The sequence below is a fragment of the Nannospalax galili genome, unplaced genomic scaffold (genome assembly GCF_000622305.1).
Source record: "Nannospalax galili isolate Female #2095 unplaced genomic scaffold, S.galili_v1.0 scaffold146, whole genome shotgun sequence".
NCBI classification, from domain to species: domain Eukaryota; kingdom Metazoa; phylum Chordata; class Mammalia; order Rodentia; family Spalacidae; genus Nannospalax; species Nannospalax galili.
Genome location: NW_008357929.1, coordinates 6,061,131 through 6,077,306, shown reverse-complemented (window position 1 = coordinate 6,077,306; position 16,176 = coordinate 6,061,131). Strand labels below are relative to the sequence as shown.

The 16,176-nt window shown below is 48.6% G+C and overlaps 1 protein-coding gene across 8 annotated transcripts in view; it reads right to left on the bottom strand.

Moving 5' to 3' along the window:
- Gas7 (growth arrest specific 7) overlaps nucleotides 1-16,176 on the bottom strand; it is a 264,772-nt gene that overhangs the window by 20,348 nt on the left and 228,248 nt on the right. For all 8 annotated transcript variants that reach the window (XM_008855723.2, XM_008855724.2, XM_008855725.3 and 5 more), the window contains 3 exons: nucleotides 10,178-10,267; nucleotides 8,022-8,137; nucleotides 4,425-4,499 (listed from right to left, as the gene is read on the bottom strand). In XM_008855723.2, coding sequence (XP_008853945.1) covers nucleotides 4,425-4,499; nucleotides 8,022-8,137; nucleotides 10,178-10,267 — 281 coding nt within the window. The remainder of the gene's footprint in view (nucleotides 1-4,424; nucleotides 4,500-8,021; nucleotides 8,138-10,177; nucleotides 10,268-16,176) is intronic.

Sequence of the window (16,176 nt, the reverse complement as noted above, 5' to 3'; positions counted from 1 at the left end):
CACGCCCACGTTCCTGTTCCCTGCCAGGCTGGTGGCTATGCTAGCTTGGCCTGGGTGGGTGTTCCTGGGGGAGTCTGGGAAGCAAGAAAGCTGTCCTGGGGAGTCTACCAGAGAAGAACTAGGTGAGTCTGGGGTGACCATACTATGGACATTTGTCTTTGCCTGAGGGACCTGGGCTCCAGGAAGCTGTACAGAGACTGTGCAGACCCGCAGACTTTCTGTATGGCCTAGGCATCCCCAACTCACTCCACAGTGAAAGTGATCATGGCTGTTAAACAGATCAGGTAATCTGAATGTGTCATCTCAAAGCATGTGCAGCTGACTTCATCCAATGCGGTGTACTAAGAGGTGGGACCTTCGAGGCCACAGCAAAAAGGCTCTGACCCCATGCTGGCTGGCTGCCTTGTTCTCAATGCCTGGAGACTTCTGTCACATGCTGGGGCAGTATGAAGACTCTCTCCAGATGTCAGCCCCTGATCTTGAACCTCCCAGGCTCTGGAGCCATAAGAATTGTCTTGTCCTTATAAATTAGACACAGAGTCACACAGATAATGACAAGCGGGTGACAAAAGTGTGACTGGATGTTTCACTAGGGGAACAGAACAACTAATTTTTTTTTTGTGGTGCTGGGGTGGAACCCACATTCTAGGCAAGAACTCTACCACTGAGCTCTGTTCCCAGATTTCCACATGGAAGGATGGAATCTTGACCCTCACCTCATGCCATAAACACAGGATCTTAAGACAGATCCTTGTTTCAAACTGAAAGCCAGGTGTGCCACAAAGCCCACAGAAGCCATTCTAGGACAAGTGGGTTTGTAGTGGGCTGAGGGGCTCTGCCCTAGGAACTGACGCACAGCAGCTGTGGAGCCGTACGAGTCAGTGAAGGCCATGGGAGGGGCCAAGGCTTTTCTTTTTGAAAATATTTATTATTTTTATTTTATGTGGATGAGTGTATTGCCTGCACGTGTAAATGTACCCATGTTGTGCAATACCCACAGAGTTCAGAAGATGACATTGGATTCCCAAGACCTGCAGTTACCGATGGTTGTTAGCTGCTATATGGGTGCTGGGAACTGAACCTGGGTCCTCTGCAAGAGCAGCCAGTGCTCTTAACTGCTGAGCCATCTCTCCAGCCCCGACAAGGCTTTTCTTATAGGGCTGTGAGCCCACTGCCAGCAGAGTACATAAAGTAGATGGCCAGCAGTAGGCGTGGTGGACTGAGAATACAGCTCAGGGAATTTGGGAGGAAAGAAAGAACCATTCTACCAGGGACACCGTTTGCCTCAGCTTCACCTCCAGGTCCCTCATGCCCAGGGTGGAGGGGCATCATTCCTAACATTCATGCCTGTGTCCCCCTCTTCTCAATATTCCAAGGCACTTCAGATGTTCAGATGTGTGGAACTGTCACACTAGGCCCCATTAATATGTGCAAATTAACGAGTTAATCAAAAAAATTTTAAATGTTTGGGAAAAAGTCATTAGATATTCTCATTTGAAGACAGCATCTGATAAGAAAGAGGTTAATGAGAAAATAGATATAATTCTTTCCTAACCTATAGTCTGGGGCATGCCAAAGGAAACACAGACTCCTGTCACGGCTGCCAGCAGGAATGACCCAAAGCCCACTGCCTTCCCACAGGAGAGAAGATCAAAGGCGCAGCAAAAAACTGATGGCTGCTGATCTGCCAGCGTGCACACATCCTGGGAAATCTAATACTGGCAGAGCGATTGAGTCTCTCTGACAGCATTGCTCTAACCAACTCCATGTTTCTGAGCTCCTGCACCCCCACACAGCCTTCAAGGTATGCTGGGTCAAATGTCTAGAGTCACTTGTAAGTACAAGATAACAGAACCATTGTGCTTTGTGTGGCAGGGGGTACGGGGGCTGGTGGTGGAATGTGCGAGGTGCTGTGTATGTGTTGTAGTGATGGGGCAAGTGGATACGAGTGTGGTGCTGATGTCTGCTTGTGTGGTCTGCATGTGCTCATGCGTGTAGCAATGCGGGCCTGGCATGAGGAACGGGCTGCTCAGTTCGGCAGCATATGCTGTGGGCTGGCAGGACACAGCGTCCCTGGCAAGAGCTCAGGCCGAGGAGGTGGAAGCAGGATGGTTCCAGAGCCACACAGGGACCCAAAGGCAGATCCTTTTCCTGGTGGTGGGTGCTACTTCCTGCGTGCCCCTTTCTGCCCAGTCTCAGACTGAGAAGGCAGCAGAAGTGACCAGGAACCAGCTAACCTTGCTCAGGTTTGTGGAGGGACACTGCTGAGCTACTCTGTGGCTGACTGGATGAGACCATCTGGAGGAGGCGGCTGGCTGGAGGCGGCCTCGATCAAAGCCACACTTGACTGGTGACTGGGAGGATTCCAGCCAGGAAATAGATTTGGGTTTGCTTATCATCCCACTTCCCTGAGAGCCACAACCCTTGCGGCCATGCCTTCCACGTTGGGTTCACTCCCTAGACTTGCTCAGGAAGAAGGATTCTCTGAAGATGGAGGAGGGGGCTTCTGAGAACCTTGTTGGTGCTAACCTCTCTCAGGAGAGAGCCTTGGTTACTTTTATTTTGAGGTGGAAAGCTTATGAGATAAAATTACCCAATTTAAGGGGAACAATCCAGGGGTGTTTATGACACCCACAATGTGGAACAACACGCCCTCAATGGCTCCAAAGCATTTCATCACTTGTCATGAATAAAAGTTTGTGAACCCCCTCTCTCATCTCCCAATTCACATGCTAGTGCTCTGATCAGGGGTGTGGGAATGGGGCAGTAATTATTAAATGTGGCCACCTCCTTGGTCTGGCCACTGCTAAGGACACAGAAGGTTAGAGGGTGGGGCCCTGATCTGATAGGATTACTGTCCTTACAGGACCCACTGCCCACCCAGCATACACAGATGGCTCCGTGAGCACCCAGTGACTTGTATCAGCTGTCTGCAGTCCCAAGGAGAAGCCTCACCAAACATCATCCCTACTGGCACCTTGAGCTTGAACTTGTAGCCTCTCAAACTGTGAACAAATGACTTTTCATTTTCTTGACCTAGGCTGGCCTTGAACTCATGATCTTTCCATTTCTGCCTCCTGAATGCTGGGATCACAGATGTATACTATTGCATTCAGACAAATTTCTAATGTTGAAGCCACACCATCTATGGTACTTTGTTATAACAACTCCATCAGACACACCCTCAGTGGAAAGCTGTAACCTATTAACCTATTAATTTTCACACACCATCTCTTCTTTGCCACTAACACTATGGCTTTGTTTATTCTGGACATTTCCTATGAATGGAATGATAAACTCTGTGACCTTTTGTGGCTAGCTTAGCATGTCTCAGAATTCTGTTCTTTTTTACGGGTGAATAATATTCCATTGTATATCCATGGGTGTCCATTGTGAGTACACCACAGTTTGTATATCCATTTGTCCCTTGACGGAATGTAAGTTGTTTCCACCTTTTAATCATGTGAACAGTGCTGCTCCATACATGTTTGTTTGAGTCTTTGCTTTCAATTCTTTTGATCATAAACCTAGGGAAAGCATGGTGTGATGCCTATTACTTCTGTGATTAACTCTTTGAGGAGCACTGAGCTCTTTTCCACAGTGGCTGTGTGACTTGACATGCCCATCAGTGGTGCAGGAGGGCCAAGGCTCTTCAGACAGACAGGAAAGAAGATGTCTGTCCTGAAGGCTTTCTCCCACTAGAGATCCCTGCATGGATGTTGGGCCAGGTGTCCTTTAGCCCAGGTCCCAGATGGAGTGTTACAGGAAGAGAGAGAGAGGGGCATGGTCTGGGAGCTCTCAGAGGCTAGGTATGAAGTCCTCAGATTTAGTTTCTTCCCAGCCTACCAGAGGAAGGAGAACAGGGGTGAGTACCCAGAAGCTGCTGTCTAGCTGAGGGCACATTGGAGAGTCTCTGACACACTTTAGCCTCCAGAAGGCCCTGGGTCACTAGAGAAAAAACTATATGGAAGGGCTGGCCTGGAGCATGGGGTGCTCAGACTGAGCCATGAGCACCATATTTTCATTTGCTTCTCTGTCTGTCTGAGACAAGGTCTTGCTATGTAGCTCAGGCTTGCCTTGAACTTACCATCCTCCTTCCTCAGTCTCCAGGGCTGAGATTAGAGGCCAGGACACCCAGTTCTGAGCACTAGTCTTGAACCATGAGTAGCCACCCTGAGCCATGAAGACCATCTTGAGCTATAGGTGCCCACCTTGAGTTATGGTCCCTAGTCTGAGACATGAGTGCCCACCCTTAGTCACAAGAGTCTACCTTGAATTGTGAGGGACTAAGGAGCATAGACCCCACTATAAGCCAAACCTACAGCAACCTCTCTGTCCAAAGTGAATAGCATCAGTGGTGGGTAAGGACCCCCTTCCTCAGAGTCCCCTATCCCCCCAATCCCACCACACCCCTCCCAACTCACCCTTCCTCCTGGGCGGCCAGGGAGTTCTGAGAGAGCTTAGCCAGGTTCTTTGCATATTCTTCTTCAATCTTTATCCTGAAAAGAGAAAATTCAGTGTGTCTGCTCTGCAGTGTAGACCATGGGTTGGACCTGCCACCCCCTGCCACCCTCAGCAGTGTGAAGAACCCACTAGACATAACGAACAGTAAGTTCCGAGAACATGCAGGAAGTCTGCTGTCTCCAGGCTGTGAGGATGGCAGGTGTCACCACTTCTAGCACAAGGCTGGACATGAGAACTTATGATGATCTCCCAGGAATGCCCAGCATGTCCCAGACCCTCCAGCTCCCAATTCCAGTTCACATAGTCCCAGATGGCTTCAGCCTACAGAAGTATGAAGTGAACATCTCCCTCCATTCTCCCACCCCCAATGCCTCCTATTGCTGAGCACTGTTAAGGGTGTGAGTTTTTCCATGGAAACCAAGCAGCATTCAGAGCTTTAATTCCATTCCATTTCCCTGGAGGGGAAAGCCCTTCGCACACTTCCAAACAACTCTCTGGAGTGTTCTGCACAGCCAGGCACGTCCTTGTTAAGTGGGTGCCAAAGGCATTGTTCACCTCTGAAGAGCTGTGCCATGACAACCAGAGGTGGTCAGAGGGTGGGGCCCTGGGCAGCTTTGTACACATTCAGTGAATGGAAGAGTCTCAGAGCATGCGGTTACAGCACTTTGCTTTCTGGATGCTCAGACACGGACACCTAAAGGATGCAGGGGCCTGGAGAGGGGATGGACAAGGTCAGGCAGGTGTGTTTGAAGAAGCGGCTACTGCACGACTTGGCACTGAGACTCCCAGTCTTGCTCCTGCTTGGTCCTCACTTAGGCTCCTGGGCTCCAGGCTCCTGAGTTTCACACTGACGAATCTCCAGTGGCTGCTGATTCCTCTCTATGGCCTCTACCTTTGTCTCCAGCCCTGCTCAGGATTATGTGAGCCTCCAGCCTGCACCTCTACACTGAGGCCAAGATGTCCAGAAAGCAGAGCTCACTATATCACCATGCCAGTGCAAGCCCCAGGCATAGGAGACACACATGCCCTCCACCTCCTAAGTCTCGTCTCTGAACCAGCCTGCATCATCTTCACCTCCTGTCCACCTCCCTAAGACCAGCAAGTGAGCACGGGCCAGCCCTGCAGTCTGGCTCCCCTGCCTCCAAAAGGCCTCCCCAAGAGCTCCCATGGTAGATTGAGAAAGGTTCCAGGGATCTGGATGGCAGAGATGATGCATTTGCTAATATGACATTGTTATGAGTGTAAACCACACACATGTTCAGGCTTCAGCTCATACAACCCACTTCTTGTTTGTCTGTTTTATGCTCCTGTTTTCTTGCATCTGAACAAAACAGGTTTCCCATTTCCTACCAGTTTAGTGGGTCATAAAATAAAGATTTGATTATACAAATGGAAAATAGGCCTCTCAAGGAAAAGAGGGCTTTAAAAATGCCAAGGCATTAGTACTGATTACTGTTGTGATAATAAAGAAATACTTCGGAAAAGATCTTACCATTTGCTAGGAGTTTTTTCAGCAAGCCAAAGAAACTGTAGTTGGAAAGTTACACACATGTTTGTGAAAATGTGTATATGGAGGTATGAGCTGGTAGGTACCCAGGTGTGTGGGTCTGTGGGTGTGTGAATGTGAGGTGCATTGGCGTGCATGTGTGTGAATGTGCAGGTGTAAGGGTGTATGTGGTGTGGGGGTACAAATGCACAAAGGTGTAGCATGTGTACACAGGTGTGGGTATGCAGGTGTGCAACTGTGGGTGCACAGGGGTGGGTGCATAAGGATGTGGGTATGCAGGTACATGGGTATGTGTGTAGAAGAGTGTGCACATGGAAGTTCATGGATGTGCAGCCATGGGTGCACAGGGGTATGGGTATGTTGGGTGTGAATGCATAGGTATGTGTTTAGGTGTGTAGGTGTGTAGCTATGGGTAGACTGGTGTGTGGGTATGAAAGTGCATAAGTGTGCAGGTATGTGGTGTACAGGCACAGTTGTGCAGGTGCAAAGGTGTGTGTGAGTGCAGGTGTAGATGCATGGATGTGTGGGTATATGAGTGTGACAGTGAATGGTACACGAGTGTGTGGGTACTCATATATGCAAATGTGTGGGTGCATGAGTGTGTGCAGACTGGGTGTACAGGTTTGTGGATGTCAAGTGCATGGATGTGTAAGTGTGTGGCTATGTGGACATGCATATGTGTGGGTATGCAGGTATACACATGTGTGGATGTGGGTGCACGGGTGTGTGAGTGTGCCAGTGCACGAGTCTCTGGGTACAGGTTTTCATTTGCCTGAGTTCATAGGTGTAAGTGCACACAGGTGTAGGCATGCATATGTGTGGGTGTGCGAGTGCACAGGTAGGTAAGTGTGGGGATTGTGGATGTGCAGGGGCCAGAGTGCATGGGTATGTAGATGTGTGAGCATGCAGAAACATGGGTGTGCAGGTGCACTGATGCATGGGTATGCAGATGTGTTGTGTGGGTGTGCAGGCGTGTAAACTTAGAGAGATGGAGAGGGAAGAGATGGAGAAGGGACTTCTCTCTGCAGCTCTCCCTATTTCCAATGGGAAGGATTTATTGGATCTTTATCTATGGCTCATGGTCTTTAGACACCAGGTTGCTAGAACCCCAGGAGGTGGGAAGGGATGCGAGGATGGTTCTATATCCCTTGGCCTAGAACACAGTTTTGACTCAACGATGGCCTGGAAGGTTACATTTCCTTTCTTGATTATGACAAGGGACAGACTTCAAATGAGGACTAGGTAAGGAAGCAAAGGAGGGAAGTGGCCTGTGCGGGACAATAGGGAGAATGGAGATGTGGCAAATGGGCCACAGTCCCCTTCTAAATCTTTAGAAACACTCTCCAGCCAACTGTTGCACTGGCACTGTGGAGGCACCCTCAAGAGATGCTAGGCTCCCAGGATTTAATGTCAAATCAATCAATCTATCATCTATCTATCTATCTATCTATCTATCTATCTATCTATCTATCTATCATCTATCTATCCATCCGTCTGTTTTAAATTTTTAAAAATTTATTTTCCTTTTATGTGTATTAGTGTTATGCTGGCATGTATGTAACCGCATCCATGTCATATAGTGCCTGCAGAAGCTAGAAGAGGGTGTTGGATCTCCTGGAACTGTAGTTATGGATCGTTGTTAGCCACCATGTGGGTGCTGGGAATCAAATTCAGGTCCTCTGCAAGAGCAGCCAGTGCTCTTAACTGCTGAGCCATCTCTCCAGCCCCTCCCCCTTTTGAGACAGGGTCTCCTGTAGCTCAGACTGGCCTCAAACCCACTATGTAGCCATGGATGACCTTGAACTCCTGTTCCTCATGCCTTTATCTCCTGATGCTTGGATTACAGACATGAGCCCGTGTGTCTGGCTACCAGCATTTTTTTAAATGTTGGTTCAAATCTTTAGAAACACTCAAGTCTGTGCCACACATCAGCTGTCCACATCTGTCTCAGGGTTAAGCGTAGCACTGAGTCACCTCTTGACTCCCCTGGCATCAGGGGTTCAAGGTGGGCCCTGTGGCCAGCTCCAGTGCTGAGTGGGCTGCATCTCACCTTTCCCGGATGAACTCAGACATCTCCTTCTGCATCTGTTTGCCTTTCAATTGCTTCTGCAGCAGCAGTTCAAACCCAGCCACAGTGCCATTGCCTTGAGGGTCCTTCTTATCCGCCTAGGAAGAAACAGAAGCCCAAGGGGTCAGGGAGCGCACCATGTCTCTAGGATCCCTTCCGGATCAGACCAAGGGGATGCTGCTGTCTACAGAGGCCCTGTTCACCACAAAGGGTTTTATGGGGCCTCTTCCAGATGTTCTCCAAGGTGGGATCCTTCCCTCAGCTGCGCTGACCCAAGACTCTCTGGCCACGCTGCTGATGCTGCTCCCAACATGGAGATCTCCAGCATGTGGCTAAGCTGATCCTACTGAGGCTTCTCCAGGGGCACTGAAGATGAGTGCACCCCACCCTGTAAATGCCATATCTTGATGAAAAGGCACAGAGCTCACCCAAAGCACTTAAGCCCAAACCTGCCTCTCTTCTGGGATGGACTGGCCAAACGGCTCATCAGCTTGAGGGAAAACCAGCCAGAGGCATGTGCTCCAATGTCTATGGCAGCAGGGAGACATTTCTACTGAGAAAGAAAATATCTCTCTGGTCAGCAGAGGAGAACCAACAAGGAGGCATCACTTCCTAGAGCTGGGAAAAGATATCTCTCAGCCAGGTGTGGTGGCTCATGCCTGAAATCCCAGCATCCAGACGTAGATGCAGGAGGATGTTTAGTTCAATGCCTGTCTCCAAAACTCCAAACGAACATGAGGAGAAAACAGACTCTCAAGTGTGGCTCCCTGGGATCTCACTAACCAGTGAGCAGGCTCCCAGGCTCTGTCTAGCTTCTCAAGCTCCTCATCTCCCGCCTTCAGGATATGTCCTGGTTCCTAGAGCCCATTTCTCAGGGTGACCTTTGCAAACATGGCTGTATCTCTTCATCTTTCCCATTGTCACCATTCTTCCTGGTCACCTGAATGTACCTCCTACCCTGCATTCCCACCTGCACAATGCACATGGACCAGGTCATACCCAGTTTCACCTTAACCTACCCTCTACCCCAGCACCCCCCTACTGCAGAGAACACAAGGCCTACACAGTCTTCTGGTCTTGGATGCCTGCTTGCCTGTCTCCAAGGCTCATCTCCTGCAGCTCTGAAAGCTTTTGCATCCTCTGTAGACCTCTGTCCTAGGAGCAGTGCACCTGTAGTGACAGGCACTGCCCACTGGGCAACAGGAACCTCTGCATGCTTTCTAAAGGTGAGCAATTTGGGAAAAAGAAAAGAGTACTTTTGCTTAGTACTCAGCAAATCTAAAAAAGGACCAGTAATCCATTCTGCACCACAGAGGAGAAAGTGTTTTATTTATTTGCTGTTCCTCAGGGTCTTTGCAAAAGTTCTTTTTGGAGAGACAGAATTTTTCATAGATGGTCAAGGTTGTGTGAACCCTCACTTCTATGACTGTAAAAAAGTCAGTGCCAATGCAAATGACCCAAACTAGCACTGACGATTCTGAGGTGTGAGATTCTGCATTTACATTTCAACAATTTTTTAATGGTGAAAAAACTATGCATAATGTAAGATTTACCCCTGACACCATTGCTAAGCATATGGTTCGGGGACACTAAGCATAGTCACCCTGATGTGCCATCACTCCACCATTCACCACCTGCAGAACCATCTCATCTTGTAACACTGAAACTCTGTGCCCATTAAGCAACATGCAAAAGTTTGGGAGCTGTGAGTGCTGAAAGTGGGAACCCTATAGATTTCAGCCTGCACCCAACTTTCTTGTGATTCAGGGAACATTGAGACTCAGAAAGGTGAAGCACTTGTCTAAGGTCACTCGCAGAAGTGCAGAGCAGGCCTGGAGTTCAGATTTCTCTAGAGAGAGGGATTCTATCTAGTCTCCTGCCATCACTGAGAACCAGGGAAAATAGCTCTCCAGCATCCCCACATTCTGGCTGTGGTTTCCATGTTTCTGTGAACAGAAACTGAAAAATGAAAACCTGCACAGATTCCCTGAGATTTCTAGAATGATCTAGAATCTATAAGAATCTTAATTCTTGTCTCAGCACCACACCTTCAGGCTTCAAGAAAGGCCTTTCCTGCCCCTCCCATGTGTACACTCCTGTCAGGAGTCACAGTGAGAGGAAACTGAGGCAGCGCCTACCCAGAAGTAGTCACAATAGCTCCACTCGGTGGGCTTCAGCAGCTGCTGTTCAGGCATTGTATCTGGGTGAGGGAATGTCACGCAGTTTATCTGTAGGGCACAGAATGAGAAAAAAAAATAGTCATTGCAAGATCCATTGGGCAGAACACATAGGAGGCCTCCCCCAGGGCCACCTTGGTGGAATTACGCTCCAAGATATTCTGCCTCTTTTATGGCTGATACTTCACATGAGGGGCACAGGCACTCACCTGTCCCAGAGGCAGGAACCGGTGAAACCTCTTTGGAAAGAGTTTAATAAGATTTATTACAATTGTAAACACCTTGATCCTTCAACCCAGGAACTGTGCTTCTGAGAGTCTATGCTACAGATAAATCTGCCCGTGTGTGAAGGACGTATGTCCATGGTTTCCATCACAGCACTGTCTATGGAAGAAGATGATGGACCAGAATGCACTGTCCAACAGAAAGGGAATGTATAAATAAAGGAGACAAGTCAGGATGGTGGGGACACCTGTAATTCCTCATTCAGGGAGGCAGAGGCAGAAGGATCAGGAATTCCAGGCCACCCTGGGCTAGACAGAGATATCTTCTGTGTGTGTATGTGTGTGTATGTGTGTGTGTCTATGTGTGTGTCTTTCTGTGTCTCTCTGTCTCTGTCTGTCTCTGTCTGTCTGTCTCTGTCTCTGTCTCTGTCTCTCTCTCTCTCTCTCTCTCACACACACACACACACATATACACACACACACACACACACACACAGGCATATGTGAGGGGCTGGAGAGATGACTCAGAGGTTAAGAGCACTGCTCTTGCAGAGGACCCAGGTTTGAGTCCCAGCACCTACGTGGAGGCTAACAACCATCTGTAACTCCAGTTCCAGGGGATCTGATGCCCTGTTCTGGCCTCCATGGGCACTGCATGCATAGGTGCACTTATACACATGCACACACTCTAAAAGAGTCACACAGAAAATAAATAAATAAATAATTTTTAAGAAGGCATTTATGAGGTTGTATGGAAGGATACATGTATGTATTTATGACATGAGGGCAGAAGCCAGACTAAGTGGAGGAAGGGGACAGGAGTGGGGAGGGAGGAGAAATAGGTAAGGGGGTACTGGGGGGTGGGGTAAATTCAATTACAACATATGCTTGTATGAAAATGACCTCATGAAACACAGCTCCATGGGCAATGAATACAAACAATGAAAACTAAATAAATGAATGCCACAGTGATAAACTTCATATATATTGTTAGGGAAAGTACCAGAATATACTAATAAGTGGGGGATGGGGGTGGTAGGCACAGCACGCAGGACATAGACTAGTATTTGGTGTGTTCCATTTGTATGAAAAGGCGGGATAATATATGTGTATTTGTTATTTCCTGTGTGGAATAGTTCTAGAAGCTGGTAAGCTGATTTGTTTCCAAGAGAGTAAGAGGAGGCCCAAGAACTGACCTGACTCAGAAGCAGGTGAGGTTGGAGGTGAGGGGTTATCTTATGATGCCTCTTATACAAACATCTGCAGGTTAAAATTATAACCCAAGGTGCAGGCTTATGGCTGGCCCTCATCAAGGGGAGTACAGGGCTGAAGTTTCTGGGTTGTCACAGTTACTGCTTGTCCCTGCCATATGTGAGGTGCTTCCTGGCTGTCCCTGCTCTGTGGAAGTGGCCTTGCTGATGCTCCTGTCAGTATGGCTTCTAGCCTGGGATCCTCCTTCAACCTATTCTCACAGACCAGGTATTTACTGAGGTGGGAAAGTCTGAGTTTTAAAGAGATGAGCTCCTTGGGTTTGGGAGACAGTACTGTGAACAGTCAGGCATCCCTATGACACCAGAATCTTCAACTAGGACAGGAGGAAAACAACCTCTACTTTGGGCAGAGGCTCCAGGCTGTGGAGACATGGCTCATGAGCAGGTTAAGATTCCCCAACCATGTGGCTAGATTACGGGCTAACTCCAGGTCAGCTGAAGTCAGGGTTTGTATGAGAACTGTCTTGAGTTTTCAGTGATGGCAATTAATTCAAGGTTTAAAATAATAGTAACACCATGTAAGTCCAACAAACTTGTCTGAAGGCTGAATCAGGCCCAGGGACCTCTAGACATGACATCTGGCTTAATGGCAGGAGAATGGCTGGCAGTCAGTGAACCCCCACCTTACCCACTAGGTGCCAGAGGCCATAGCCATGCTTCACAGGCCTGGGAGAAGAGCCAAGGAGGTACAGGGGGACATCTGCCTTTGGTGAGATGGGGGGGGCGGTTCCTGCACTGGAGAGAAGCTTGACATAGTAGAAAGGGGACTGGCATGTCAGAGTCACAGTCAAGGTGGAAGAGCCCTGGCCTGCAGCTTCTGCTGGGGGTAGGGCCAGTGATTCATGCCCAGTCTCAGGAGAGGGTCTCCCAAAGCTCAGTGAGTGATGCTGTCTGAAGGGAATTAGGCAGAATGAGAGAGAGGGGCACAACGTCTTCCTCTGGTCTCATGCACACGAATGTGCATACAAGCACACACACTGGCATGCATGTGGAAAGAAAGAAGAATCACGGAACCCACAGATTGAAGGTATGACTGTCCTTCAATATCTGGTACAGGGGTAGAGTTTGGTTTCAGGCCTCCTGCAGATGACAAAACTCATGGATTTTCTTATTAAGATAGAACAGTATTTGCATATAACCTACAGATATCCTCCTGTCATCTTTAGACTTACAACACTTAATACTCCCAATAGTGCTCTGCTGTATCATTTAAGGAATAATATCAAGAAAAAAGTCTGTACGGTTCAGTACAGATGCAGTTTTTAACAGTAAGATGCAGTTGGTAGATCTTCAACTGGTTGAATTTTCAGATGCAGAAACTGGCTAGTAGCCACTGTATTGAAAGGCAGGCATGAAGGCCTTCTACAGCACCATGTGTGGTCAACGCTCTATCCTATTCCTTTGTCTTTCCACACCCAAGCTGCTCTTGACCTTGGCCACAAAGGAAGTTTACCATGAGAGGAAGCGGCTTGGCCACTGGTGGGTCAGGGCAGGAGAGGAGGCAGGTCTTGCCAACCTTTCTCCAGCATCCATCCTGAAAGGACCCACCCTCAGAGAAAGGATGCTCCTGTCTACCCCAGGATGCCATGAAGATAGGCCCTGTTAGTCGAAAGAGGAGATGGCACCAGGCAACCCCTTCAGTGGCAAACTCTAGCTGACTCCAAAGCTGGCCAGGAGAAGGTGGGGGCTGGAACCAACTACATTCCATTCACCCCTTTTTTGTCCTAGATCCATGGTATAACATGCTTAGAGTCACCTGAAGAATTCATTAAGACAGATCACTGGGTTCCACCTTGAGTTTCTTATTAGGGGTTTCGGGTGGGATCCTGCTCCCCAGGTGATGCTGAAGTTTGAGAATCAGCATTTATTAGGTAGGCAGGAGTAGGCAGCACCCAACCAAGGCCTGTGCCTACCACAGTAGAAGAAAGAAAGATAAATGGGTCCCAAAATCCTGTTCTTAATTCCTTCCAGAGTCTTCCAGAGCAATGCCTACAGAAGGGACTAGAAGGTTTGGGGTCTAGAAGATGAGAGCCCCTTGAGTGGCTCTGGAACAGCCATGGAAGGACAGCAGCTTGACAAGAGTGACAGTGGGATGGTGGGGGATGCTGCAAACTCATTCTTTCCCTGCCTCTGCCATTCTGTGAGGAAAGCAGTCCTTGGATGGCCTGGTCAGGGGCTCTGGGGTGCTTGTCACTACCTCTGGCACCCCGGTTTGGTTCCTTCCTTCCTTCCTTCCTTCCTTCCTTCCTTCCTTCCTTCCTTCCTTCCTCCCTCCCTCCCTTCCTTCCTTCCCTCCTTCCCTCCCTCCCTCCCTCCTTTCCTTTCCTTTCTATTTAATTACCACATGATTAGAGGAAGCATTTCATTACAGCTTTAACATATTCAGTAACAATTTCCAGAGCAAGGATACATCTCTTTCAAAAGTGGCTGTAAATTTTTAGGTTCACAGTTGAATTAATACAGTTCTACAAATTTTTCCCCTCCAGTTAGCCCACAGGGATTCCCCAGAGTACTCAGAGCCCTGTGCCCCCTTGTGGGCATCTGGAGAAATGTCCCTCACTGACCTGGGGGCAGGGGTTGTCTTACTCAGGCTCTTCATCAAGAGCTTTGCCACATTAATCAAAGATCACAAAACTACTCAAACCCAGGTCAGGCAAAGGCAGAACTAACTCATTTACTCATCCACTTTCTGTATAAATGTTTGCCACGTGCCACCCTAGATCTTCCCAGCACTCTGCACACATTTTTGATGCTATTTCTCCTGAGGCACTTTAGCATTCTCTTTCTTGCCAATAGCCTAACCTTGATCAGAGGTGGAGATGGAGACCACCTTTCTCTTGGGTTTTCCTAGCACCCAGCACATCAAATAAGCAGTGGATATTCAATAAATGCATAGTGCAATGACTGGGAACTAGGCATAAGGTATAACATCTACTCTCAAGCCCTTGATCAATAAAGCATGGTGGTTCTTTGGGATAAATCTCCCATTAGGTGGAGACTAGAGAGATGGCTCAGTAGTTAAGAGCACTGACTGCTCTTGCAGAGGACCTGGGCTCAGGTCACGACACTCACATGGCAGCTCACTATCCTCTGTAATTCCAGTTCCAAGGGAGTTGACACCCTCTTCAGGCCTCTGTGAGCACTGCATGCACACGGTGCACTTACATACAAGCAGGCAAAAACAAAAACAAAAAAAAACACCTCATATACAATAAATAAACTTGAATAAATAAAAATTTAAATCTCCCATTAGGGTAGGCATTGGGGAACTGAGTCCACAGAAAGGGGATGCTGGGCGTGAATCTTAGAAGAAAGGGTACTTGAGGAGGAACAAGGTAGACAGGCTGGGGCAAGGAAAGTTGCAGAAGAAAAGGGGCTGTGAGTGTGTGTGTGTGTGTGTGTGTGTGTGTGTGTGTGTGTGTTTACTGTAAGCACTCACATGCATGTGCCCTGCAGTCACCGAATGCATTGCTCAGCTTGGCTCAGAAGCAAAACGGGCTCTGGCAGTTGTGCCCAGGTATCTGTACGAAGGTAGCGAGAGGTGCAAAGTCTCAAGAGGAGTGTGGCATGGGCAGGGAAATATTCTCTGGAGTGAGCCCCACCCCTGCATCCTGGAGGCCATACTAGATGGAGAGGTGGAAAGATGGAACTGTGGCTGAGGGAGAGAGAGGCTGAGGACCCCAACAGAGAGCTACCCAATCCCAAATGCCAACAGTGCCCAGGCTGAGAAAGTGAGGGCGCTGGCCTCGGGGAAGCAGTGTTCCTGCACACTGGGGCAGGAAATGGGGAGATGAGTAGATTCTGGGGAGCAGGTGACAGCAGCAATGGCAAGGGTTATGTGGTGAGGTCATGCCCCAGAAACAATCAGAGCTGAAATGTTCATCTTCACCTGTGGTGCAAACAGGCACAGAAGGGGAAACTGAGGCACAGAGGCTGATGCCACTACCACACACTTAAGAGTGACACCAGGGTGCAGATCAGACTCCCAAGTTCTGGTTCATTACTTTCATGCTGGCCTTGCCCTTTATGACCTCCAGCTTTGTGGTCAGGCTCTTGTGTTCCTGAACCACAGGATTCCATCAGTGCCACAATGACCCAGGAAGAGAGAGAAGGGTAGATTCCTGCCATGGGTAGATTCCTGTCCCCTCCTGGGTTGTGTTTTCTAGGTAGCTACTATGCTTCGAGACGCACCTCTGGGGAAGAGCATGTGTCTTCCAAAAGGCTGCTAGGCGCAGCAAAAGCCTCAGAAGCTCCTGTTCCTATTCTGCCCCCACATCCACACTCAGGCTGGAGAGAGATAGCCTGGGAAACACTTTCTGTTTAGCAAGACTGATAACATCTCAAGCACTAACACTTGTGAATCCAGGCAATACTTGGGAGTCGGATATCATTTTATACCCATTGTACAGCCTAGGAAACTGATGCACAGAGAGGTTAAGTGACTCACACAGATCATACAGCTCAT